Raw genomic sequence first — 24,804 nt, 5'->3', positions numbered from 1 at the left:
AACTAAGAATTGACCTATCATATGATCCAGCAATCCCACTACTGGGTATTTACCCCAAAGACTTGAAAACCCATATCCAAAAAGATATTTGCACACTGATATTCATAGCAGCATTATTCACAGTGGCCAGGACATGGAAGCAACCAAAGTGTCCTACGATAGATGATTGGCTAAAGAAACTGTGGCGCATGTATACAATAGAATATTACTCAGCCATAAGAAGAGATGAAATACTGCCATTTGTGACAACCTGGATAGACCTCGAGATAATCATGCTAAGTGAAATAAGCCAGACAGAAAAAGTTGAAAATCACATATCACTTATATGTGGAATATAAACCTAAAAGCAACAAATGAACAGGACAGAGACTCAGGGACATGAGCAATGGACTAATGGTTACCGGAGGATAGGGGGCTGGGGAGGAGAGGAGTGGTAGACAGGGTAAAGGAGGTCAAATATAGGGGGGTTGGGGGAGGGTAAAGTGGGTAAAAGGGATCAAATATATGGTAGCTGAAGGAAACTGGACTTTGAGTGGTAATCACACAATAGAATATATAGATGTCAAATTATAATGTACACTTGAAATTATATAATTGTATTAACCAATGTTATCCTAATAAACTTAATTTAAAAAATACAGTGCAATCAATTTCTGTATATTGATTTTGCATATATTTGATTTTGATGTATGAAATTTAGTTGCTATTTCTCTAAACTTACTCTGATTGTCTAATATTAAATTCTAGACTCTCAGGACAAAATTTTAGGGAGGGAAAAATAAATATTTATTATAACCAGTGTTTTATTACAGCCCAGAATACTTTCTTCAACAGATTTGCCAAAGACAGGCTATGGGAGGGCATAGCTGGCCTGCCGAAACCGCAAACAGCCCCAGGTTGTCTTTGGAAAGAAGCTTGGGGTAGTCTTACAGTTCAAGAAGAGGGAGAAGAGGAAGTCTAGTCTTTTCATGACTTTTCAGGCATCTTTTATCTATGATTTTATTAAATTTTTTCTAACTTCTTTCTTTTTCAGTCTGTGCTGTTTTTCATAACAATACATTTCTTCTGTTTATTCCCACACCACCCCAAACATAAGACTATCCTTCCTTTTATTTGCCTTAAAACAACCTCTCTCTGGCTCTAGAAATCACATGTGGTTTGAATATTTAGAGAATTTAGAGGGAAAAAACGTCTGTATTTAATTTATCCAAAGTCTTAATGTTTTTCTACATCATGAAAGTTTTTGTGTTGAAGTGAAAAGAGCATTGAACTTGGAATCCAGTGTATCTCACCACCGAGCTGTGTGGCTTTTGGTAAGGCATTTAACCTCTCTGATATCGCTTCTTATCTTGATATAATAATGGAACATTGTGAGAATTATGCAAAAAATAAATAAGCAATCAGTGAACTTGGGTCGAATCTGAATATCTCTGTCTCCTCTTCAGATTGGAGAGCCTTCATCTGTTTGGTTAGTGCTCACAGGCTGGTAGCCCACCTTGCTGAAACATTGCCTTTCCCTGCATCTCTTCCAGTCCAATGAGGCCTTCTTTCCAAAGCACATATTTCCAGCTGTAGACACAACAGTTTTGAAGCAGGGTAAGATCATTCATCAACAAATACTGAGTACCTTAGTGTGGGCCAAGAAATAAGTTAGACACTTTATTCATTCATTACAGAAAAATAAATAAATAATTGAGTGCCTACCATGTACATCACATGAATTATCCCTAACACTCATAACAATTCTGTAAAGTAAGTATTACAACTTCCATTTTATAGATGGAAAATAGAGGATATGGCCCCTATTTTAAAGGTGTTCATAAGCCAGTTAAATGTAGACAAGACACAGTATATGAAAAGCTGCTAGAAGTACAAGACAAACTATAAGAGGTATTAAGAAGAGGCACATGATAAACAGCCACGTGGTTGTTAAAGGCAAATGCTGCTACCTCTGCCTAGAGGCCTTTCTCTCAAGTCCTCTCACTCACAAACTTCTGCTTCTCTAAGAATTAACCAAAGTACCACCTCTTCTGTGAAGCCTTCTCTGATTCTTCCAGGCAAACTTAAGTTCTACTTCCTCTGTGTTCACTTGGCTCTTGATCCTTCTTATTCTTATATAGTGTCATTGTTGATTTGCTTGTCTGTTTTCTCCAGAGACTGTGAGCTCCTTGAGATTAGGGTAAACAAACTTATTCAATTACATTCAGAGCTTGATAATAAAAATTAGAGAATATGTGGTTAGAGAAGAAGGAGAAGTTTAAGAGTGTAATTATGAGCAAAAGTTCGGATGTTTGAATTCAAACAGCATATTTGGTCAAGGGGTAGGTAGTTCTTGTCGGGTAATAATAGAGTTATAGAACCAGTGGATTTAAAACCAAGGATATGGACTTGCTGCTAGAGTTAATAGGGAGCCATTGAAGATTTCTGAACAGAGGAAATTACATGCTCTACTTTCATTTCAGAAAGAATAGACTGGGTACAGAGTCTATCATATCTGAAAACTGGGCAGTCCATAGGAAACTATCATCATGGTTCAGGTGAAAGACAATGAGAACCCAAACCATCAGAAGCCATGGAAATGAAATATTTTCAGACCAGATGGGGGAACCATTAGGAGGGAGTAACCAACAGGAATGAGTAATTTCATGAAAAAGAAAAGAGTGGAGGATGACTGGGAAATTGAGAGAGTGATGAGACCAGTGGCAAAAAAATAAAGAAATAAAAGCCGAGGAATGTTTTGTGGGGGGAGATGATAAGTATGGTTTCAGATAGTTTGACTTAGAAAAAATGATAGGTGGAAATTTCCATTAGGAGCCTCGGAAATGTCTTATGATTATTTCTCATATTCTTCCTTCTGTTGCTTACTATTCTAATAGCTATTTCAGCCATGGCAACATATTAAGAGTTCAGAATTTAACCACAGATGTTCTGTGAAATGGCCCTTTTCCCAGACTAAGTGATCATATTAAAAGCCCTTGAGAGTGTAATCCATAGCCCATGAAGAGGCCTTTTGGAAATGGATTTGCCCAGCAGATGTTTCTAAGCAAAGACCTCCAACAAACATGCCCCCAAATTATTAGGAGGCTGGCGACAATGAGGCAAGTCATAGAGGGCTCAGGTGAGATCTGGATTCAAATCCCTGCTCCAGTAGTTCTTTCTTTAAAACCTTAGCACTCTCCTATAGAAAGAATATTGGGAATAATAAAATCACCCACCTTATAAATTTATAGTGGAGATTAAATGTAAAGGGCTTAGCACAGTTCTTGGCATATAGAAAATATTAGATAATGTAAGTTTTTATTATTATTATTATCAATAGTTCATGTGACCATCCTCTTACGGTCCCCAACCTTTTTGGCACCAGGGACCGGTGCTCCTATGAGAATCTAATGCCTGATGATCTGAGATGGAGCTGAGGCAGCGATGCTGGCGCTGGGGAGTGGCTGCAAATATGGATGAAGCTTCGCTTGCTTGCCTGCTGCTCACCTCCTGCTGTGCAGCCCAGTTCTTAACAGGCCACAAACCAGTTCTGGCCCATGGCCTGGGGATTGGGGTCCCCTGCTCTACTAGACTGTGATCTTGTTGGAAGCAGGAGACATGTCTTACTTATTTCTATATCCTCACCTCAGGACATGGCCAAAAATTGATAGTGACCACCAGAAGCTAGAGAAAGGCAAGAAAATGTTCTACTCAGAGTCTCAGGAGGAGCGTGGACCTGCTAGCACCTTGATTTTGGACTTCTAGCCTCCAAAACTGTGAAACAATAAATTTCTGTTGTTTTAAACCACCCAATTTATGGTACTTTGTTACAGCAGCCCTAGCAAACTAATATAATCTGTATGCATTCATATATATTTATTTCGTACCTTATTTAATCCAATATAATGTTATTTATTTTGTTGCTCAAGTTGTTTTCAGCTTTGACTAGTGGGAGCTCTTTCAGATTAGTTCTTATGTCTCTTTCATATCCTCCCACCCTTTTGTTTTTTTTTGAGTGCTTCCTTACTTTCTGGTTCTATAAGATGCTCCAGCTTATCTTAAATTTCCCTGCCCTAGACCTAGAATCAGCTGTTTCTGTAAGGAATTTTGTTTCCTTTTATTGGAGAATAGTATTTTGAAACCAAGATCGAAGTTCTAGGAATACTCACCACTGTTGGGGTGTCATTGCTTCTGGGCCCTCTCAGTGAAGGTAATACATGTGTTATGCTAACCATGTATATACACATATCTATACTTGTTTCTGTATCTAGCTCTGTGTGTGTGTGTGTAAAACATGAGTTCATACTGATGTCTCAGATTCTAACCAAGTACCACAGGGTTCATACTAGCCTTCCCCCTTGCTTATCTGTAAATTCTCTCCCAATGTCCATTACTTACTTGATCAACCTCAGTATATATGTAAAGCAGTTTCAAAAATTTGTAACCCATTAGCCCATGAGAGAAATTATCAACTAGAGTACAGTGTTTATGTAGAATATGCTGTTCTTTTTTTATCTTTAGACTTATAGTTTCTAGTCAACCATTGTTTTTCCAAAGTTACTTAGGTCAGCACCTTTTTTTCTTACCCCCTGCAGTGTGTTTACGCAGTAAATGTATAATACAGTTAGATTCATTTGTTACAGTCTACATTCTAGTATGCTGGTTGATTTTTTTAAGTGTTTTTTAAGTGTTGGGGGGATGGACAGATATAAACTCTTAGCTCCCTGAGAGCACAATTTTTCCCTACTTATGTTACATCCACATAAATAGATGCTCTATGACTCTACTGAATATACTTTTATTCATTTAATTACAAAAAAAAAAAAAAAGCAAATTTCAGATCCCCAGTCACTGCTTCTTGTCTACCCGTGATTCCTAGCTCACAGCCATCTGGCTGACTCCGGCCCTGTCTAGAACACTGCTTTGCTCCTTTCCCAGCTCTTCTTTCTCTGATATCATTGGGATCCTGGGAATCTAGACAAAATACATATCATGCACACGTATACACACATACACTATTCTGCCCTCCTTGCTCCTTTATCTTCGTATCTGTTAAAGATGTGCTTTCCTATCTGAGCTGCCCTCCACTTCCATACCCATACCCATCTCTTCTCCCAAGCTCTATGGTAAAGACCTGTTCTCCAGGAAGCCTTCTTTGATTTATCCTGAGGCCCAGTTTCCTTCTTCTATTGAACCCTGAACACACTCTGGGCCTCTTAACTCTTGGACCTTTACTCTGAGAGCAAGGAGGAAAAGAGAAAAGAGAGAGGAGGAGCTGAGAGGTGGGAGGGCCAAGACCACCCTTGGGGAGGGCTGGGCTCACTCAGAAGTATTTAATACTGAAGGAGCCTTAGGAAAGTTGCAAGGAGCTCCCTTCACCTCTCAATGCCCTCCCCCAAGACTGCCTTTGCTCCCACCAAAAACACTAACCTTTACTTGTATCAATTCCAAATCCTTGTATGGGCTGGAAGCTGGGGGCCCAGAGATGAAGAAAGTATGAGGTCCCAATCTCAAAGCACTCACAATGTAACTGGAAAAATAAGATATAAAAAAAAAAAAAACAAAAATGTAAGATAGTAACACAATAATGGAGGTGAATTCAGAAGAAGGCAGACAGCTGGCTGAGCAGGTAGGGAAGAGGTGACAGAATTTGGTTTGCGGTAAAGGGAGTGTAGGGAGGGTTTAGTCCTTGTGAGCTAAAAGCTTAGAGTCCAGGGGAAGTAATTACCTCTGAGCACCAATTATACTACACCTTCATTTCCCCTTATCTCAGTTCAGGCCCAGAGATGGGAAACTGCCAGGGGTTCTGGGGAAGGTGATGCAACCAGCTAGCTGAAGATGGTGCACTCCAGGGCCATTGTCCACAGGGCCATGAATGCCAGATGGGTTCTATGAGGCGTAGGGGGGTAGACACGGAGTACCACAAAAGGCCTTTGGGGAAGAGAGTCATACAAGCAGGACTGTGCCTCAGCAGGACAACTGGGAAGCTGTGTGTGGAATAGATGGCAGAAACGAAGGCTGGAGACCGGCTGAGGTCATCATAACAGTTCCCATCAGGCTTACAGACTTAGGCCATGTCATGATGTGATCACTGTCCTCCTCTCTGGGTTTTTTTTAATCTATGGACTATGTCACAACTTGTCTTTCCTCAGACTGAAGCTCAAAAGGGTACTGGCAAGCCCCCTCCTTTACAGCCTTGTTCTCAAAAGGAAGTCAGCACCTGACAGTGCCATGGATTTGGAGGGAGGGGCTGGGCGTGAGGGATGCAGAATATAGCAATCAGGAGGACAGAGTGTAATGTGCAAGAGGAGGAGGAATCCCAGCAGAGTTTATTTATGGAAAAGCCTAAGTTATAGCCCAAGCTATTTAGCCTTTTCACAGCTCTGGCAGAAGCTTTCAGCAAACTCCTCTCACACAGAAGCCAGACAAATTCCCATGGGTTTGCACCTTGGCCCATACTACATACTGAGTGCCCACTGTGCTTCAGATCCCTGCTCTGGATGCTGAGGTGGAGGGTATCCCTACGGGAGAAGAAGCCGAATTCATGAGTCTCAGTCTGCAAGAAAGAGCCTGGTTAGACCCCAGCACCAAACATGCAAAGCTCTGGACATCCATGTTGGGGGAATGGGGAAAAGGAAAGTGCAGTACTGGGGTGGTGAGCTGTATTGGATCGTGTAACCAAGCTTAGACTTCAGGGAGGGACCAAGCTGGGGAGGTGCAAGCATTAAATCTGTAGGGTGGTGGTGGCAGTGTAGGATGAGGGAAGGGAGAGTTTGAAGAGAGAGTATTAAGAAGAGAGTGGTAGGTGTGAGAGGCTAGCAGAGGACCAGGCTTTTCTGCAATATAAATTACCAAGGAAGAGCACAAACATATTTTTAAAATCACACTGAGATCCTGCAGGGAGCACAGCCAACTGATCCCCATCCCAACTTCCCACAGGCCCTGTCTTATTCAGGAGTGGATTGCTGAAGCCCAGGAGAAAAGCTCTAGCCAGAACCATGTGCAGGACAAAATAAATAGTGATAAGAGTTTGAGGAAAGGACAGAGCTCTCCACCCTGGGGTTAGAGCTTGTGTCAGGAGATCACAGAGCCTCACAGGGTGGAGGAGAGCTGCCCGCTCCCACACTCCCACACTCCCAAACCCCCTCCTCCCCACTTGTCCAATCTCAGGGCTGCTGCTGAAAGACCCTACTCCCCAAATGCAGGTCTTAAGGTCCCAGAGTAGCTGTTGGGGGAGTGGGTGCTGGGAGTGCCATTCTTTTATTTCATATTTACCTAAAAGTTCAGGAAGTTCTTGCTGACATTCTTGCTTGGGGGCCCAGAATTTAAACTGATTCACTGCCCAGAACCCTTGTTTTAGGAAAGAATGAGATGGCTATTGCATAACCCAGAGCCTGGCGTTGTGGGTTGCTGAAGGCAACGGTCCTTCTTCCCTCTAGGAAGGAAAGCTGGGCTGGAAGTGTTGGGGATGGGTGGGGCACTCCCTGGGGAAGAGTAATGCTGGTGTGAAGAGACAGACTTGTGTAATGAGGGCCCTCAGCCACCTTCGGACAACCCCTGGGCATAGCACAACGTGATGAATACAGATAATTCACTGGATGATACTGGGTAGGGGCGGGATGGGGGACAGGTTCTGGGAAAGGAGAGGAATGGAGGGTAGGCTGACCTGAATGAAGGACTGAGGTTGGAAGTTAGGGGGTGTGTCCTGCTCTCTGACCACTGTTCCTAAGCACCAAGAGTATGGGTTCCTCTGACTTTGTTCCACCCCTATAATTTCAACCGGCCAATCTCCCCCTTCCCTGTCCCTGCCTCCCAGGTTCTCACCCATGTACACTGACCCCTCTGCAATCCTTCCAGACTCTCCTGACTCCGCCATAATGCTAAGGTTTCCAACAGTTCATTCGAGGTGTGCCTCCGCACCTTGTCCCCCAACCTTTTCTATCGATTTACCCAGTCTGGCCCCCCTGACACTCGTTTTCAGGGACACCTTCTCTTGCCCCACCCTCAGTATTACTCTTCCACTCTTTGCCCTTGACCTACTTTCTCCCATGAGCAGTCGGTACTCCCAAGACTCCATTATCCATCATCTCGGACTTTCTCCTCTTTTCATTCACCCCCAGCCCTCTCACGACTTCCACGCACAATCTCTCCTCTGTCCACTTGTAGACTGCCATCTTCTCACTCCCCACGGGAGCCCCTGCATGCCCCTGCAGCTACACACGAACTGGATTTCAGGTTTTCTCTTCATTCCAACTTCTGTCCTCTCCTCCTTCCACCGCTTTCCACCCTCCAGTTCCTCCAGCCAGCTGTCCAGCTCCCAAATTCCGGGCGAGATTCCCGGGAACAAAGCAAGAAAAATCAGAGTAATTTGGAAAGTAAACAGAAACCGGGAAGGGAGGGAGTAGAGAAGAGTGGGGAGGACCCAGGTGGGGCGGGCCTCTCCAGTCCCACCCAGTTTAGGGAATGCCTCTGCCTTTTTCCTCCCACCCTCCTTCACCTGGCTCTTAAAGGGCCTGGCCTCTGACCGGAGGCTACTTAAGGCAGTGGCGGGCAGCAGCTGCGCTACGACTGCTCTGGGAGGAGTGGACGGGGCAAAAATGCTGACCATGACCCCCCACAGGCTTCTGCCACCACTGCTGCTAACTCTGTTGCTCGCTGCCCGCCCAGGAGGCGCCTTGGCACGGTGCCCAGGCTGCGGGCAGGGGGCGCAGGCGGGCTGTCCAGGGGAGTGCGTGGAGGAGGATGCGGGGCTGCCGGCTGAGGGTTGTGCGGAAGCTGGGGGCTGCCTCAGGAGGGAGGGGCAGCCGTGCGGGGTCTACACCCCTAACTGCGCCCCAGGACTGCAATGCCAGCCGCCTGAGGAAGAGGAGGCGCCTCTGCGGGCGCTGCTGCTGGGCCGCGGCCGCTGCCGGCGGGCCCGCACGCCCTCGGGTGAGTCCGCGCCCCGCCCCTGCCCCGCCCATGTGAGACCCGCTACTCTCCAGGCAGGGTACTGAAGAGGTGGGCGCGGGTAGCCCTGCGAGGTCCTGCCGTAGACACTTCTCTGCAGCCCTGGGGGCCACGTTAGGGAGGTGAAGGGGCAAGTGCGGGGGCGGCTGGAAGGCTGGAGTGAGGCTAGGTCCTGAGGATAAGGCAGGGAGTTGTCTGAGTTCTCAACATTCTTTGCTTCCTCTATCATTTGTCTGGAGGGGAAAGGGACGGGGTTATGGAGGGGTTTAGAGCCACGTCATATGCCACAGAGGCCCAACTCCTTCAGCCCTAAACCCCCAAGCTGGAAAAAGGACTCAGATGTTCTCGGCTTCCATTTGAAGAAAGAGGGAAGGAAACCCTAAGCTCCCAAATCCGCACACCCTGAGAAATATCTCTTCCTCTCTTAATATCAGGGTGTCCAGAGCACCTGAACGTGAGGTCTAGAACAGAAGATTCCCCAAACCCAGAGTTATTTCAGACTAGACTAGGGTCAGAGGGCAGGCGCTTCGCGCCCCTGGGGAATGGGGTGAGAGGTGGGAAAAGAAAGAATCTGCAAAATCAGAGTTATGATTTAAAGCTGTTCAGAACCCTCTACCCACCCCACCCCAGGGAGGAGAATAGAAGGCTGAGTCATTGAGTGGGTGGGACAGAAGTGAGTCAGAACCCCAAAAACGGGGGGCAGCAGGGAGATGGGGAGGGCAGGAAATGCAAACAGCTCCCACTCCAGGGGTATCTGAGCTGCATCCGTTGCTCTTCTGCCCCATCTCCCTGGTTTCTTCCATGAGAAGGAATAGGGAATTAACCTGCAGTTTCTTTCAGTCTCAAATGCAAGTATCCAGGCTGCTAGGGGTTCTTCCTAAAAGGAGTGGCCCAGGTGGGCCAGAGGAGACAGTGGGAGCATGGTCATGGTAGGGTGCCAAATGGAGGGAATGAGGGGCAAGGGCTAAGGAGTGTGGAGGGAAGAGGATCAGACTCCTACAGAGGAAGTGGCTCCAGCTGTGAGTAATAGGCAGATGGGAGCACTGTCTAGGTTTGAGGTCTGGGGAACTGAACAGAGCTTGCTTTGGGCACAGAGGGGGAGAAATGATCTTTCCAGCGGTCACAATATCTAATTTTACAGCTGGGTGAATTCCAAGCAGTGCATGCTCCCCTCCCTGCCTTTTCCTGCCCTGATGACCTGACTTATCTCCTCACCTTATGCCATCCTGAGATCGCCCCAGGCACCCCAGACACCGTGTGTAAATCTTCTCCAGAGCCAGGAGCAGACTGCAGGTTGGAAGCTCCTTATTCCCTGCACTGTTGCAACCTGCCCTCTGCCCATCCAGGGCAGAATGGTACATTCAGAATCTCACATGCTCTGGGAGCACTGGAATTGAACTGGGCTGAGACACAGGGAACCAGAAAAGAGAGGCCCCCGCTGCCCCCAAAGTAACCACAGCTCAGGCCTAGGAGAGGTGGGCTGAGTCACAGCAGGGTCACAGCAGGGACACACGTTCCACTTGGGTCCCTGTGACCAATTCCACATCCGTTGCTCTTCTGCCCCATCTCTCTGCCTTGGTGCACCCCCTGTTGGCCTTCTGTGGAACAGACAGGTCTTTTCACTCCAAACCCAAGGCCTCCCAATGTATCCGCTGGGCAAATAAGGTTCAAGACACCCACCCACCCAGTGGATGCCTGAAACTGCAGATAGAGCCAAACCCTAAACAACTTCTTCGACTCTGCCAGAAATGTGGCAGCAGTTTCTTCATCAGCAGATGCAGCCTCTCCAGTAATTTTTATATTTTTCAGTTTAAACTTATTCTTGAATCTGTGCAACCATCCCTTACTTTCAGTAAATGCGTAGGTGTCACTTTATTTCAAGGGATTCCTTGCTGAAGTCTTCATATAAGCTCAGTGCTTTCTGTGGCAACACATTGCCTTCAATCACATCACATTTTCTGTTTGCGTCTTCCGCCCACAAATTTAATGTCTTTTCCATCTTAACTAGGCACTTACCACACACTGTGGCTGTAACTTTTGCAGTTTGAGGTTTGACAGCACAACTGGCATGAATTTCTTTTTCCTTTTTCACGATTTGACAGATAGAAGATTCTTTGTTACTGTAGATCTCAGCAACCTCAGCATTAGATATGTTTTCTTTTTTATTAAGTCAAGAACTTTCACCTTTTCACTTAAAAGGCAACACTGGACAAAGGGATGATTCCTAGCTGGGCGGGACAGACCAAGAGGGCGTGAGATTTCAACATATTACTCAGAACAGCGAGCAATTTAAAACTTATGAATTGTTTCTTTCTGGAATTTTCTGTCAAATATTTTCAGACCTCTGTTAACCACAGGTAACTGAAACCACAGATGTGGGGCAACTACTGTATTTGTATTTGTTCCCGATTTTTGCTTTTCAAAGCGCTTCTTCCTTATAAACCGTAAAACTTGTCTAGGGATGTTGTCAGTAAAGGTAATAATACCATTTACCAGAGAAAGAAGATGAGGCTGCAAGAAGGTAAGGGAAGAGCCAGGTTCTGACCCACCCCCCCATATTCCCTCTCTTCCACCCACTTCAGCGAGTAGGGGGTGAGCAAGGCTCTTTTCCATTTGGCTCTGGTCTTTGACATCTGGCTGATTTCTGGCCTCTTCTTCTCCCATCCTCTTGTGGCTGTAGGGGAAAATCCTAAGGAGAGTAAACCCCAAACGGGGACTACTCGCCAACAGGATGTGAATCGCAAAGACCAACAGAGGAACCCGGGGACCTCTACTACTCCCTCCAGGCCCAATCCTGGAGCTATCCCAGACACCGAGATGGTGAGTTTGAGGCTGGCAGGGAGCAGGAGGGGTAGGGAGCCCTGGAGATGCCCACCTGAGACTGCTTTCTTGGACTCAGAGAAGTCTCTCAAGTCAGTCCTGGTAGGGCCAGTGGACTGTGCAGTGGAGCTTGGCTGAAGTGGTTCTAAACTGCCTGCTCTCCCTTCCCCCAGGGTCCGTGCCGCAAACACCTGGACTCAGTGCTGCAGCAACTTCAGACTGAGGTCTACCGGGGGGCTCACACCCTCTACGTGCCTAATTGTGACCATCGGGGCTTCTACCGGAAACGGCAGGTAAGGCCACTCCTCTCCTCCTCTTGGTCCATCAGTACAGGCTCCTACCAGGAATTGGGGAGGGGGGTTCTTATATAGTTTTATAAATAAGACATTGTTCCTGCCTTTAAGGATCTCCCAACTTTAGGGTCTACACAGAGACTAAACAATCACACACTGTAGTAGCGGAGTTAGGCTGCCTAACTCAGAGGTGCACAAATGTGAGGCACATCAGAGTCACCTAGAGGGCAGTGAACACACAGGTGGCTGAGCTCGCACAAAGAGCCGGAGAATTTGCATTTCTAAGTCTGTCCCTGGTGATGCTGATGCTGTTGGTTTGGGAGCCACATTTTGAGAACTACTGTTCTAGCCTAGAAGAATGGCACAATTTTGTGGGTGGAGAAGAGGAGAAGCAAGGGAAGGGAACCCGGCGGGCCTTACAGTCCTGAAAACTCTCAGATGTTTCTGCATACTCAGACATAGGAGTCCACACGTCATCCCCTCCCATCGTGGAACCCCTCCCATCTCTCCCGCTGGAGCCTTGGCCTCACCTCTGATCCATATGCCTCTCTCCCCAGTGCCGCTCCTCCCAAGGGCAGCGCCGAGGTCCCTGCTGGTGTGTGGATCGGATGGGCCAGCCTCTGCCAGGGTCCTCAGACAGCAATGGAAGCTCTCCTTGCTCCACCGGGAGCAACGGCTAAGGCCAGGTGGGGACCCACAGGGCCACTGGCAAGAGCATGGGGCTATCGTCTTGCATCATTTATTGAGTAATGAGTAACGCAGGGGCCCTGAGCGCCAAACCCCACCTTCAGGCCCTGCCCCATTGACCCTTCACCCCTGGGACCTCACACTTGGAAAGATTGTTGGTGTTGGCTTGGAGTGTTAATAAAGCTGTGTTGGGGTTCTCAAGTCTATGTCTCTGTGTCCACCTCTTATACTTCTGGAGCCTCTGGCCCTTTTCTCTACCCCCCTTCCCCCCATAGCAGATCTCTTTTCCTGTGGACTACTTTCGGTCCTTCTTGCTGCGCTTGGAACAAAGAAGGCAGCCATTGGCAGAGTTTTCAAGCCCTGAAGCCTCACTCAACTAAACAGCAGGGAATGGGGGATGGGAGGTAGAGGTGGGGAGACATTGAGCCCATGGCCTTGATCTAAGGTTGTGCTCTTGTTTCTAATATTGATCTTTGGACACAGGGGAGAGAAAGAATTAATAGTTAATAGCCAGCAGGAACCCAACAATGAGGAACTCTCAAAGCACTTACCCTTCTGTTACTTCCTACTAAAAAGGGAAAGAAATTATTATTTATTGAGCTCCTCCCATGGGCTGGGCCCTGGACCATGTGCTTTTATCTGGACTACCTCATTTTGTGTTTACAGTAATCTTGTGAGGTAGGGACTTTTGTCCCTGTTTTTTAGAGGAGGAAACTGTGGCTTTAAGTATTTGGGTCACTTGCCTGAAATTACACAGCCAAGAGTTAGAGGGAAGCTTTAAATCTGGTTCTTCTCTATGTGACAATGCCTGGAATTCCTTAGGTGCTGAAGACATGTTTGTTTTGCCTACATGCTAATCCAAGCAGGTGTAGGGAAGTGTTGACAGTCAGAGGCCTTAACACCCAGCACTTCCTGGAGGAGCCACAGTACCACAGTTGTCACAGGTGTCAAACCCATCGGAATACTAATCACATGCAATATAGTGTTTTCTGAGTCGACAAGGTTCTTTTGCACACCTTATCTCATGGTCTAAGGGAGCTGAGTGCACTGATACCTGAAGATGTTTCTGACTCCACCTCGACCTTCATTCAGCCTGCTAGGAAAGAGATTTCCCACAATGTGCATAGCCACCACTCCAGTGGGAGAGAAAGCAGGCTCCCTCAGAGCTGGGCGTCTGTGTGGTTGGGCTGTTGGAGGGTTGCATCCAGTCCATTCCTGGACAGCCAGCAGAACCTGTAGCTGAGAAGCACTGCCCTCCGGATCAAATAACCTATCATACTCCTGGAGGCCACCTCCTCCTGAGAGGACTTTAGTCTTTGGAGCTGTCAGCTGAGCTGAGAGAGATGGGACCTCTCCTGGCTGGAAGGCTGGGAAAGAAAGGAGGGAACACAGCAGAAGCCACCTGCTGCCTGGTCAGTCGAGACTCACATCATGGAGCCAAGGGCAGCCCGACTGCGGAGGAGAGCAGGGCCCAGGGGAGAGCAGGAGAGCAGACCGTCCAGAGGAGGTGAGCCACTCTCTGGGAGGGTAGAAAGCTTGGGTGGGGTTGGACGTGGGGGTACCCTGTTGAGAGAGGCCTGCTGTCCACCTGCAATCCTGCCTGCTGTCCTGGGAGGCCAAAGAAGGCAGACCCTGGCCTCCGCCCCTAACCACCCAGCCGGGAGAGGGAAAAGTAAAGGAACATTCAGACCTCTGGCCTTGCCTTGTCTTTCTGATTCTCTAACCTCAGAGGGTGAATGGAGCGGCTTTCTGTTCCCTGGGTACTCTGTTTCCAGTAATGTCGTCAGGCTCCCTGCTTGCTGATGGCCCCCTCACACCCTGCCAAAATAACTTCCTCTTCTGACTGTCCTACCCATGATACTAGATATCAACTGGTTGGGGGCCAGGAGTCTGCTGAGCATACAGAAAGCATTTCCTGCTCTGAGGATGCCTCTGGGTTTGCACGAGGCAGCAGAACCCTAACTCCTTCCCCTTGGGTGTGCCCTTTGGCCCCTCCTCTTAGGAAATGTTGAGGCACATGGAAGCTCAGACTTGGTGCAATGGACCCGACATATGGAGGTAAGGGACCTCAGAGGTCAGAGATCAAGATGGGCAGGTCCTGTAGTGAAGGGAGGTGGAGGTGAGGACTGGCTTGGTGATAAAGATAATTTGTTTGGGGGTTCAAACCCCTCAGATCAGGTTAGAGCTAAAGGTTAAGATGAGGGGGCTTGAAACACAGGTCATCAGGGCAGGAGCCAAAAGTCATACCAGTGAAGAGTCTTCTGTTAGTGGGGCTAGAGGTCAGGAGAGGGAAGGCTGGGGTCAGGGAAAAGAGTCAAGTCAGAGATGACAAGGTGGTTGGGATTCAGACTCAGAGACTGGACGTGTCACTCCTGTTGTTTTTCCTCAATCTTCACTGCTGCCATGGGAAGCCAGAGGGGGAAAATTTCCTGAGGAACCTCTGAGCAGGAACCTCTGAGCAGGAACCGTGTTTTCTATCTAGCGTTTAGCAGTGCGCCTGGCACAAAGAACTTACTAAAATGTTGGGTGAAGGAGAGTATGGCTGACCGGATGACCGGACGGTGAGCCCTGCTTTGTCCTGTAGGCTGTGAAGATGCAACTGCTGGAGCAGTTTCAGGGTCAGCTGCTGGAGCTGTTGGATCGGGCCATGTCAGAGGCAATACAATCTTATCCACTACAAGGCAGACCTCTGCCTACTATCCCTCCAGATTCCTTGAGCAAGTAAGAATCTGAGTTGCCGGGGGCTGAGGAATGGCTGGAGCGGGCTCCTCCATCATAAGGATTACAAACCATAAACATTATTTCACTTGCCCTTTGTCAGCATTCACGTGACTCTCACTTCAACCTTCCCTTTTCTCCTCTTACCGCCTCCGCCATCCTAGCACTGACCTCCACCTCTGGGCCTTGCTATGTCCTGGCCCTGACCTTCTGCCTGGTCCTGCCCTCTGACCCAAGCCTTGACCTTCCTGTACTATAGCCTTTGGCTCCCAAGTATTGATCTTCTGCGAGGTCCTGCCCTCTGCCCACTGCCTTCTTTCTTTGGGTCCCGACCCAGGACAACTGTCTCAATGCAGGACCCAGGAGCCATCCCTAAGGAAACGGAAAGTTTTCATCATTCGCAAGTCCCTGCTTGAGTAAGTCAGGAGTGAGGACAGGGGGTGGGAAGAAAAGAAAGGGCTTTGGGGATCCAGGATACCTCTGTTCTCATCCCCAGGCTCTAGGTGATTTTGGAGAGGACTTGGAAAAGATTTTTAAGGTTCAGTTTTTCCATTTGCCCTGGGCGTGACTGTAGAAGAAAGGTCACCAGAATAAGAAGTGTCTGGGCTGAAAACAGCTTTGGACAGATGTCCTGGCCACATCCCAGCTCTTAGATGGAAGTTCCCAATCACTAGGCCTCATTCTCACATATGTACAGTGCCTGAGCTAGTCCATATGACCTTAAGGACACTCCCACACTGATATCCAGGCCCCTGTGTTCCTCCAGTGAACTGATGGAGGTGCAGCATTTCCGGACCATCTACCACGTGTTCATCGCCAGCTTGTGTGTCTTCATCATCAGCACCCTGGCCATCGACTTCATTGATGCAGGCAGGTAGGCACCTCTTCTGACTGGGATAGGCACACAAATCGGATCAGACCCCTTGGGTCCCCAGGGCTGTATCTACCACTGGCTCGAAGGGGCACAGGTTCCCCTTTGATTATTGCACACACATCAGCATTGTTTTCAACAACGTTCCCACCTAAAACACGCTCTTAGCTTCTTTTTTCCACAGCTTTGGATGGCTCTTGGTCTGTCCTCCCAGAGTCAATCACTCTGGGACAACCACTCAAATACTTCTCAATAGGAATCTTGTCCTAAGGCAGATGCACACTTCCCACTGCTCTCACACACTTCTTTCTAAGTTCTGTTCAATTCAAGTAACCTCCTTTCGGCACCTCCTAAGTACCAGCCCTGGGGGCCAGAAAGATGAGGAGCAGACCCCCTCCCTGTCTATGAGGCACTCGCGATCTTGAGGGGAAGACAGACATGCGTATAAGTGCTGTGGTGGGTCATTTTCCCCCAGACCCCCCCCAACTCTGGGGTGAGCTTCAGAGGGCTGTACACCCCTGGGGGTCTATATTTGCATGGCCCCCACCCCCAAGTAGCACTTAGGAAGCAGGAAAAAGAAGAGGATCAAGGGTCTGCAAGTTCAGCAACAGCACTTCCTTTAGGTAAAATTATTGCTAATCATCTGATAAAGAATAAAATCTCAAGTAAAAAGTTCAAATACACGTAAAGTAGCAGTCCTTCTTGACCACCCCTCAATTCCAGACTGCTCCCCAGAAGTAACATTTTTAACAATTTTGAGAGCTTCCCTCCAGAGCATTTTCTGTGCATTCCATTCACATGTATGTAAGAACCAAAGAGATGTATTTTGTGTGGTTTACATAAATAAGGTACTTAACTATACCTATTATTTTGTTTTCACTCCCTAACAACCTAGCTTAGAGATCTTTCCATGTCAGTCCATTGATTTTAATGAATGCAGAGTCTGGAACTGCCCAGTTTCGTTTACTTAGTCCTGTTCATTTAATGAACATGTAGGTCGTTTCCAATTTTTCACCGTTGAAACCATATGCTCTTAATCTAAGCAAACAAAACACTCGACAACCTGCTTTGTATTAACTCAAGTCTACAGCTACAGACACTGCAAAAGAACAAAACAAACGAAAATCAAAGTTAAACTCTAAATATCTCCCATCCTAATACCTATCGCAGATGAAGTACGGAGCCCTTCTGCAACACCGCAAACTTCACAGAGGGCTCTAATGGTCATTTGGAAACCCATTTCCTGATACAGTCTCCTCAGGCAACGCCCTTTGCTAGAAGTCCCGGGCAACAGAGGTGCTATCTTGAATACCTTCATAGACGGAGAGCTCACAATTTTAGCAAGATACCTCAGTTTATCTTCCAAGAGCTCTGGCCGCAGAGGAAGGGGACAAGGATGAGCTACACATTTGTCTACTTTGTCTCTCCTTCCCCACTCCAAGGCTGATGTTGGAATTTGACCTGTTGATCTTCAGCTTCGGACAGCTGCCCTTGGCTCTGATGACATGGGTCCCCATGTTCTCGTCTACTTTGCTGGCGCCCTACCAGGCCCTGAGACTGTGGGCAAGGCCCCAGACCGGAGGGGCCTGGACACTGGGGGTGGGCCTGGGTTGCGTGTTGCTGGTCGCCCACACCGCGGTGCTTGGCATTCTCCCCGTCCACATAGCGGTGAAATATCAGCTCCCGCCAGCCTCCCGCTGTGTCCTTGTCTTTGAGCAGGTATGGGCGGGGCCAATGGTGGGGCGGGGCAGGTGAGATTCAAAGGGCGGTGGAGGCCCTGGTGAGGGTGGACGCTCGATATGGTATTGGCGGGGCGGAGCTAGTTACTAGGGGTGAAGTTTGGTGCGAGGGATTTGAGCGAACTAGCAGGCTCCAAGGAAATGTAAACGAAATGGATCGGGCTATGTAAAAATAATCCGACTCCCCGGAGAGTCACAGGGGATTGGCCAAATGAAGGCTTCGCCCTGGCCTTTCCTGTACCGCCTTACCCTCGCTTCATCCCAGCAATAAGGCTATCCGACAAAAAGATAAACTATGGGCTCGAACACACAGATTTTACGATCTGCTTCTTCCTCGCTCCCTCTTTCCCTCCTCTCTCTCCCTCTCCATCTCTCCATCTCTCATCTCTCTCTCTCTCTCTCTCTCTCTCTCTCTCTCTCTCTCTCTCTCTCTCTCTCTCCCTCTCACACACACACACACACACACACACACACACACACACACACACACACACACACACACATACAAAGAGCACAGAGAGGTTAAGTGATCTGCTCAAAGCCACACAGCAACTTAACCTCCCTTCCACTCCATGTCAGGTCAGGCTCCTGATGAAAAGCTACTCCTTCCTAAGAGAGATTGTGCCTGGGATCCTTTGTGCCAGAGGAGGTGAGGCCTTCAGCTGCCCCTGCTGTGAACTCAGTCTTCTTGGCTGTTTGAATACAGCCAGAGCAACAGGATCCTCATTAAAGCTCTGACTTCCTAAGCCTATCTTGCCCACTGGGCACAGTTCTGGCCTCCGACTGGACTCTGTGGGCCTTAGACATTAGGTATTCTCAGGTCCCACCTTTGAGAGAGGGCACACACTGTTGCCTAGGACTTCTGGTGCTTTCCTGTTTCCAGGCCTAACCTGGAAAGACCCAGGCTATGAGAACCTTATATTAAGAAGTCAAAACAGAAAGAGAGAGAGAATGGGTGGTGGAACTTCTAGGTGCCAAATAAAGCTCCAGCATTAGAAAATGGGGTGCATGGAATGGAAGCAAAATAGGGGTATTAGAGAGCAGGTTCAGCTCCTGCCCAGTTTCACCTCCCAACTCCATCTCTAGACCCAGTATTCAGCCCCTGCACCTCTGTCCTGTCCAGCTGTCCACTTCCCAGTTCCACTGCCTTTCCCCAGCAGCCCCCCTCACCTCTGCCCTCTCTTCCTTCCCCCTTCACTGATGGACTCCTCTCACTCCCCTCCAGGTGCGGGTGTCTGGGCCCCCAGTTTCTCCAGCTACCTCTATTTCCTCTTCTGCCCCACACTCATCTACAGAGAGACTTACCCCAGGTAAGATCCTGTACCCTTTCCCTAAATGCCTAGGCCTATCAGAGACCTTGCCCTCCTCTCCTCTCCCTGAAGTCTCCAGCCTCACCCCAGACACTGGCCACTTTGTCCAGAAGCATCCCATCACAAAGATGGGAAAGAAATGGCAGGTAGACTACTTTTCTTCCTTACCCAGCCCATGGTGACACAAGGGTGATCAACTGTCATAGTTTGCCCAGGACTGTCCTGATTTTAAGGACTAAAAATCCTAGGTCCTAGACAATCTCTCAATCTGGAGCAAACACCAGATGGTTTGTCACCTTAGCTGACATCCAAGCTAAAAATCCATTTGCTATCTCCGTTAGGTGCAAAGTGTTTTAGGCTCCCACTTCCCCCAGATAATCCTCCCAGACCTGAGCAATTGAGGGGTTATGGAGAGAGGACTCCAGAACCTGGGCCCCCACCTAAGCCGGAAACAAGAAACATATCATTTCTATTGCTGCTGCAGGACACCCAACATCAGGTGGAATTATGTGGCCAAGAACTTTGCCCAGGTCAGAAGATAGGTTAGAAGGGTAGACCACCTGTGACTCATAGTGGCTGAAGGGGCATTTCTGGGAGTGGGATGGGGGAAGCCTGGGGAGGAGATCAAAGGGTGGTGTTAAGGGAAGAGGAGGCAGATGCTGGGCTGGAGTCCAATTCCAGAGTAAGGGGACAGCTGCTGGTGCTCCCTCTCAAAGTTAGGTGTCCATTATTTCTTCTCCAGGCCCTGGGCTGCATCCTCTATGCCTGTTTCATCCTGGGCCGCTTCTGTGTTCCTGTCTTTGCCAACATGAGCCAAGAGCCCTTTAGCACCCGTGCCCTGGTGCTCTCTGTCATGCATGCCACATTGCCAGGTATGCCCACTAAGGCAGGGCTGGAGAAGGCTGCACCCTGGGGAAGGCTTAGCAGGGAACTCCTCCTTCCCCTCACTCTTTACCTTCAGTCAGTTTCAACACCTTTTCCCTCTGACTCTCCTTTCACATCTGTCCCCTCCTATCATTGCTTATTGTGAGCATCTCAATTCAGATTGCTATCTGCTCGCCCTTTCCACAACAGCCTCCCAATCTGTGTTCCTCCCACCTGAATTTTTCCTTTCCCATCTGCCTCTGAGGACATTGCTGCCCAGGTGAACTTCCCTCCTACAGATGAATTGTTCCTGACTCTGCTTCAAAAGCTCCAATGACTCCCCATTGCTGGCATCTCCAGATAAGATTTAAACCTTGGCCTGGCATCCAAGGCCCTTCTTATATGTCACATCCCACCACAAGCCCAGCCATTCCCTGAAAGGCATGCACTTCCATGCCTCTGGGCCTTTGTTCATACTGACCTCTCAGCTAGGGATGTTCTTTCCCCACTTCTCAGCTGTAGAATCCAATTCCTTTTTGGAGGCTCGTGTGAGATGCCCCTCCTCTAGGAAGCATTCCTTTTTAAGCTGCCAATCACCATGACCCACCTTCTGCACTCCCAAGCACAGCAATGGTCACCATGCTTAACTCCCAATACATTTGACATTGATACCTGCTTGGACGTGTTCCTCTGTCTCAGTCTCTCTCCCCCTCCCCGCACCTCTAACCACTCTGTGAACTCTCAATGACCAGGAGCTATGAGAGTCATCTTCAATCCCTAACATCTGTTGTGGAGTACATGAGCAAATGGATGAATTAATGAGTGCATGAATTAGTGAATGACTAATAAATGATGGGTAGGAATTGAGTCCTTAGTTGCTAGATGAGGGTTCCTCAGATCTTCCTGGGGGTTCCAGGTGGGCCAGTCTGACCTGCAGCCTCTTGTCCCCACTCACCAGGCATCTTCATGCTGCTGCTCATCTTCTTTGCCTTCCTCCACTGCTGGCTGAATGCCTTTGCTGAGATGCTACGATTTGGAGACAGGATGTTCTACCAGGTACAGCCTGGACCTAGGCCATTTGGGAGCTGGAAGCAGGGAGGGATAGAAAAGGATCTGGGGAGGATGGTGGTTATACCGGGTGTCGACTCAGCTGTGCTGTCTATCTCCCACAATGGGAAATGCGCTCTTCTGGGTGTGGTTATAATGCCACCTTTCTATCTCCTGACCAGCCAGGGCTAACTGCTTTTGTGTGGATGGTACTTTGGAAAGAGGGAGAGTAGGAGGGAAGGCAAAGACCCTAGGTCCTGAAGAGGGATCTGGGAGAGTACTTGCTATCTCTATTCTGCCTTGATCCAGCCCTGTGGGAGAACATTGAAACGGGGCAGGGGGCAGGGGTGAGAAGCTGGGGCCTGGAAAGAAACAGGGTGATGCTCGCCTTCTTTCCCCACCCTGACCCCACCCCTTCCCCAGGACTGGTGGAACTCCACATCTTTCTCCAACTACTACCGCACTTGGAACGTGGTGGTTCATGACTGGCTGTACAGCTACGTATATCAGGATGGGCTGTGGGTATGGGCTCTGCAGACCCCCTCAGCTCCAACAGTTAATGGAGCCTCTCTGACACATCCTCTCCTTTCCCCTTCTGCACCATCCACCTTTTCCAACTTAAGGGCTCCTTGACTTCCATCTGCTCCCATTCTACCCAATCCAATGGGCAGAAAATTCTTCTTGTGATCTAACTTCCTTCCTTCCTTGTCCTTAACTTCAGCCCCTCCACAGGGCCTTTCTGCCCTCCTAAGGAATGTATATATCAGTTTTCAGTTACCAAGAGTTGTCACATACATTTAATCTTCACAATAACCATTAGAAGTAAGTATTATATCCCCTTTTAAAAATTGCATCTAAGGCCCAGCGGTCTCATAAAATGCTCTTAAATAAGACATGTCAGCCCTTTTGACCCTAAATTCCGTAGTCTTTCCATTGTACCACACACCCTCCTGGCTTCCTTAAGGAAGGGGCTCTTTGTGGAGGGGTCCTAGGGAGACTCACTCCATCTTTCACACCCTGGCCCTGCCAGCTCCTTGGTGGCCAGGCTCGAGGGGCAGCCATGCTGGGCGTGTTCCTGGTCTCTGCAGTCGTCCATGAGTACATCTTCTGCTTCGTCCTGGGTTTCTTCTATCCTGTCATGCTGATACTCTTCCTTGTCATTGGAGGTGAGCTTGGCTTCTGTGTGCCACTGGAGGGGAATTCACCCAGAGGGAGGAGGCCTATGCTCTTTCTCCTTGGGGAAGCCAACACAGAAGAGGATGTGCATGCCTTGTGAGAGAAGGCATGAGAGTTGTGTGTGAGAGTTGGGTGAGGAGGGACCTGGAAGCAGGGAGGGAAGCAGCATTGGGAGGCGGCAAGATTTCTGGCTGGAGAGGAGCATCTGAATAGGACACTCACAGAGGGAGGCAAAGGGGAAAAAATTGATGGAGGTTAAGAGGTTCAGTATGAGAGCCAAGATATTGAAAGGTAAACTGAGGAATCCTGGTTTTACATGAGCTACTTGAGGCCTACATGGGTTGCTGTAGCTGGTTTCAACATCTTTCCCAATTGGATCTTCCTGTTCCATTCAGGGCTCCTAGGAGAGCAGCCAGGGAGACAAGGCACAGGTATCTGGAGTTGGGTGACAATCTTTCTTCCTGCCTCAGGGCTGATGAATTTCATGATGCATGACCGGCACACAGGCCCAGCGTGGAACGTGCTAATGTGGATCATGCTTTTTCTGGGCCAAGGCATCCAGGTCAGCCTGTACTGCCAGGAGTGGTATGCACGGCAGCACTGCCCCCTGCCCCAGGTAAGGCACCATGACCCATTCTCAACTCCCTATCCAGGAGAACATGCCTTCCCTTCCTAAGACAGATGCCTATTGTTGCTCAATTCAACAGCTAAGATCAGGGCCAGGGCCTGGTTTGGGGGTGATGGCTTTCATGTCTTGGATACACAAAATGGGCACTAGGAGGGACCTCATTCACAACTCACCTTTCTCTGGCACATACAACCTTCTGGGGACTGGTGACACCTCGATCTTGGTCCTGCCATACCTAGAGGTCAGGGCAACTTCGCTGCCCAGATGACACCATCAAGTTCTTCTCCGCCTGTGAAGCCTAGACCAGGGCTCATCTCTGTGTTCCCAGACTCAGCTCTGAAGCAAAGGGGCTTGGCATGCATGACCCCACCATGGAACTCCAGGGACTCAGATCTGTAGACCTGTGGACAGCTGAGCTCAGACTCAGAATGGTGGTGGTTCATTCCCTTAGATTGGGCATAGGGCCCCTCCCACTCCATGGCAGTCTAGACTTGGAGAAACTTGAAGAATTTTACACATTTGACAAATGTGGGGTGACTTAGAGAGATCTGGAGCCACCAAGGGCTTGGTTCTTTTATTTGTATTTCCAATACAATAATAAACTCTGTGTCTCTTTTTATTTATTTCTTTATTTATTCATTCATCATTTGTTGAAGGCCCACTTTTGATAGCCACTATTAATTAAAGAGTTGTGTCTGCAGAGGCAAGACTTTATGGCAGGGAGGGCTGAGGGTCTTGGGTAACATCCTGCCTTACCTTCTGTATGCCACCCGTCTCTTTCCAAAACCCAGCCTCACCCCCTCTTCCAGCTCGACTCTTTTTTCAGCTGACATTTCCACACCCCTTTAATCCTTCTGCTCCTGGCAACCTCTAGCACATTTTGGGAGGCCACATAGCAGGCTGCCTTTCCTTCGCAGACCCAAGAAAGGAACAGACATTAGGCAAATCTTTTGACTTCAAGGGCCTCAGTTTCCATGGCTATAAAACGGACATTAAAATTAGGAGTGTCCTGATTTGTTTGAGGACAGCAGGTCAAAATATTCATATTCAGAACCATTCCAGAAACCAGACTGTGTGGTCGCTCTAAGGAGAGGGTCATCTCCATCCTTCCTACACAGATTCTTTGCCTAACCTGGTGTTGGAGAGACCTCTGGATCAGGAAAGGGGGAATATTAGCCCCAAGGAGGCTGAGGACCAAACAAACCAGGGTTCCTAAGAGAGAGAGGAGGTACTTTTTAAAACGTTTTAACAATATCTATAGTATGTCTTTCCATGTCAATAATATAGGTATATTTCATCATTTTAATTACTGCATGGCATTAAGTTACATGTATATACTATAATTTATTTAACTAATTACATACATTTCAATTGTTTTCCATATTTTGCCCTTAAAAACAATTCTAGGATAAACTTTCTTGTGTGTCTATCTGCACATCTTTGTGCATTTTCTGAGGGGAATGTTCTAGAAGCAGAATTACTAGAACATAGGGTTGGCTTACTTCAAGTTTTTACGCACTGTCAAACCTCCCTCTAGAAAGCTTACTTGAAATTAGTGTATGATATTGCCCATCTCCCACCCCATTATTGATATGGGGTTTTGTCAACTTATTTATTTTCATCAATCTGATAAGCAGAAAATTATGTCTATTGTTTTTATTTTGCATTATACTTACTACTTTTAAAAAATGAATGCATTTTCCTATGTGTACTGACCATTTTT

At 48.1% G+C, this 24,804-nt stretch overlaps 2 protein-coding genes and 1 long non-coding RNA gene across 4 annotated transcripts; 2 read left to right on the top strand and 1 right to left on the bottom strand.

The window, feature by feature from the left end:
- Nucleotides 1-785: 785 nt before the first annotated feature.
- Nucleotides 786-12,709, bottom strand: LOC120602131 (uncharacterized). The gene is made up of 4 exons (XR_005652636.1): nucleotides 12,572-12,709; nucleotides 7,255-11,602; nucleotides 5,410-5,509; nucleotides 786-1,569 (listed from the first exon to the last, which is right to left on the bottom strand). It is a non-coding gene; the product is annotated as an uncharacterized LOC120602131 (long non-coding RNA).
- Nucleotides 8,539-12,929, top strand: IGFBP6 (insulin like growth factor binding protein 6). Its single transcript, XM_039862102.1, has 4 exons — nucleotides 8,539-8,910; nucleotides 11,609-11,748; nucleotides 11,922-12,041; nucleotides 12,599-12,929. Exons 1-4 carry the CDS (start codon nucleotides 8,577-8,579, stop codon nucleotides 12,719-12,721), a joined length of 717 nt encoding a protein of 238 aa, XP_039718036.1. The 5' UTR covers nucleotides 8,539-8,576; the 3' UTR covers nucleotides 12,722-12,929.
- A 119-nt stretch (nucleotides 12,930-13,048) lies between these two features.
- SOAT2 (sterol O-acyltransferase 2) lies at nucleotides 13,049-23,684 on the top strand. Of its 2 annotated transcripts, none has more exons than XM_039862101.1 (15): nucleotides 13,049-14,235; nucleotides 14,731-14,786; nucleotides 15,313-15,449; nucleotides 15,803-15,862; nucleotides 16,213-16,320; nucleotides 17,760-18,036; nucleotides 18,636-18,705; nucleotides 19,282-19,366; nucleotides 19,851-19,896; nucleotides 20,109-20,238; nucleotides 21,189-21,286; nucleotides 21,701-21,799; nucleotides 22,308-22,443; nucleotides 22,924-23,069; nucleotides 23,270-23,684. In XM_039862101.1, the coding sequence occupies exons 1-15, from the start codon at nucleotides 14,160-14,162 to the stop codon at nucleotides 23,318-23,320; spliced, it is 1,575 nt and encodes a 524-aa protein (XP_039718035.1). In that variant the 5' UTR covers nucleotides 13,049-14,159; the 3' UTR covers nucleotides 23,321-23,684. The 2 variants fall into 2 exon arrangements, with proteins under 2 accessions (XP_039718035.1, XP_039718034.1); XM_039862100.1 differs by having other exon boundaries at nucleotides 22,849-23,069.
- The last annotated feature ends 1,120 nt before the right edge of the window (nucleotides 23,685-24,804 follow it).

This window comes from Pteropus medius, unplaced genomic scaffold, assembly GCF_902729225.1.
Source record: "Pteropus medius unplaced genomic scaffold, Ma_sr-lr_union100, whole genome shotgun sequence".
NCBI lineage: Eukaryota > Metazoa > Chordata > Mammalia > Chiroptera > Pteropodidae > Pteropus > Pteropus medius.
This window is presented reverse-complemented; position numbering and strand designations above follow the sequence as displayed.

Coding starts and splice junctions, on each gene's coding strand:
- IGFBP6 (XM_039862102.1), top strand. CDS start 8,577: ATGCTGACCATGACCCCCCACAGGCTTCTGCCACCACTGCTGCTAACT. Junction 8,911..11,608: donor GCGGGCCCGCACGCCCTCGG/GTGAGTCCGCGC, acceptor TTGTGGCTGTAG/GGGAAAATCCTAAGGAGAGT. Junction 11,749..11,921: donor CTATCCCAGACACCGAGATG/GTGAGTTTGAGG, acceptor CCCTTCCCCCAG/GGTCCGTGCCGCAAACACCT.
- SOAT2 (XM_039862100.1), top strand. CDS start 14,160: ATGGAGCCAAGGGCAGCCCGACTGCGGAGGAGAGCAGGGCCCAGGGGA. Junction 19,367..19,850: donor TACAGAGAGACTTACCCCAG/GTAAGATCCTGT, acceptor TTGCTGCTGCAG/GACACCCAACATCAGGTGGA. Junction 23,070..23,269: donor AGCACTGCCCCCTGCCCCAG/GTAAGGCACCAT, acceptor TCTCTGGCACAT/ACAACCTTCTGGGGACTGGT.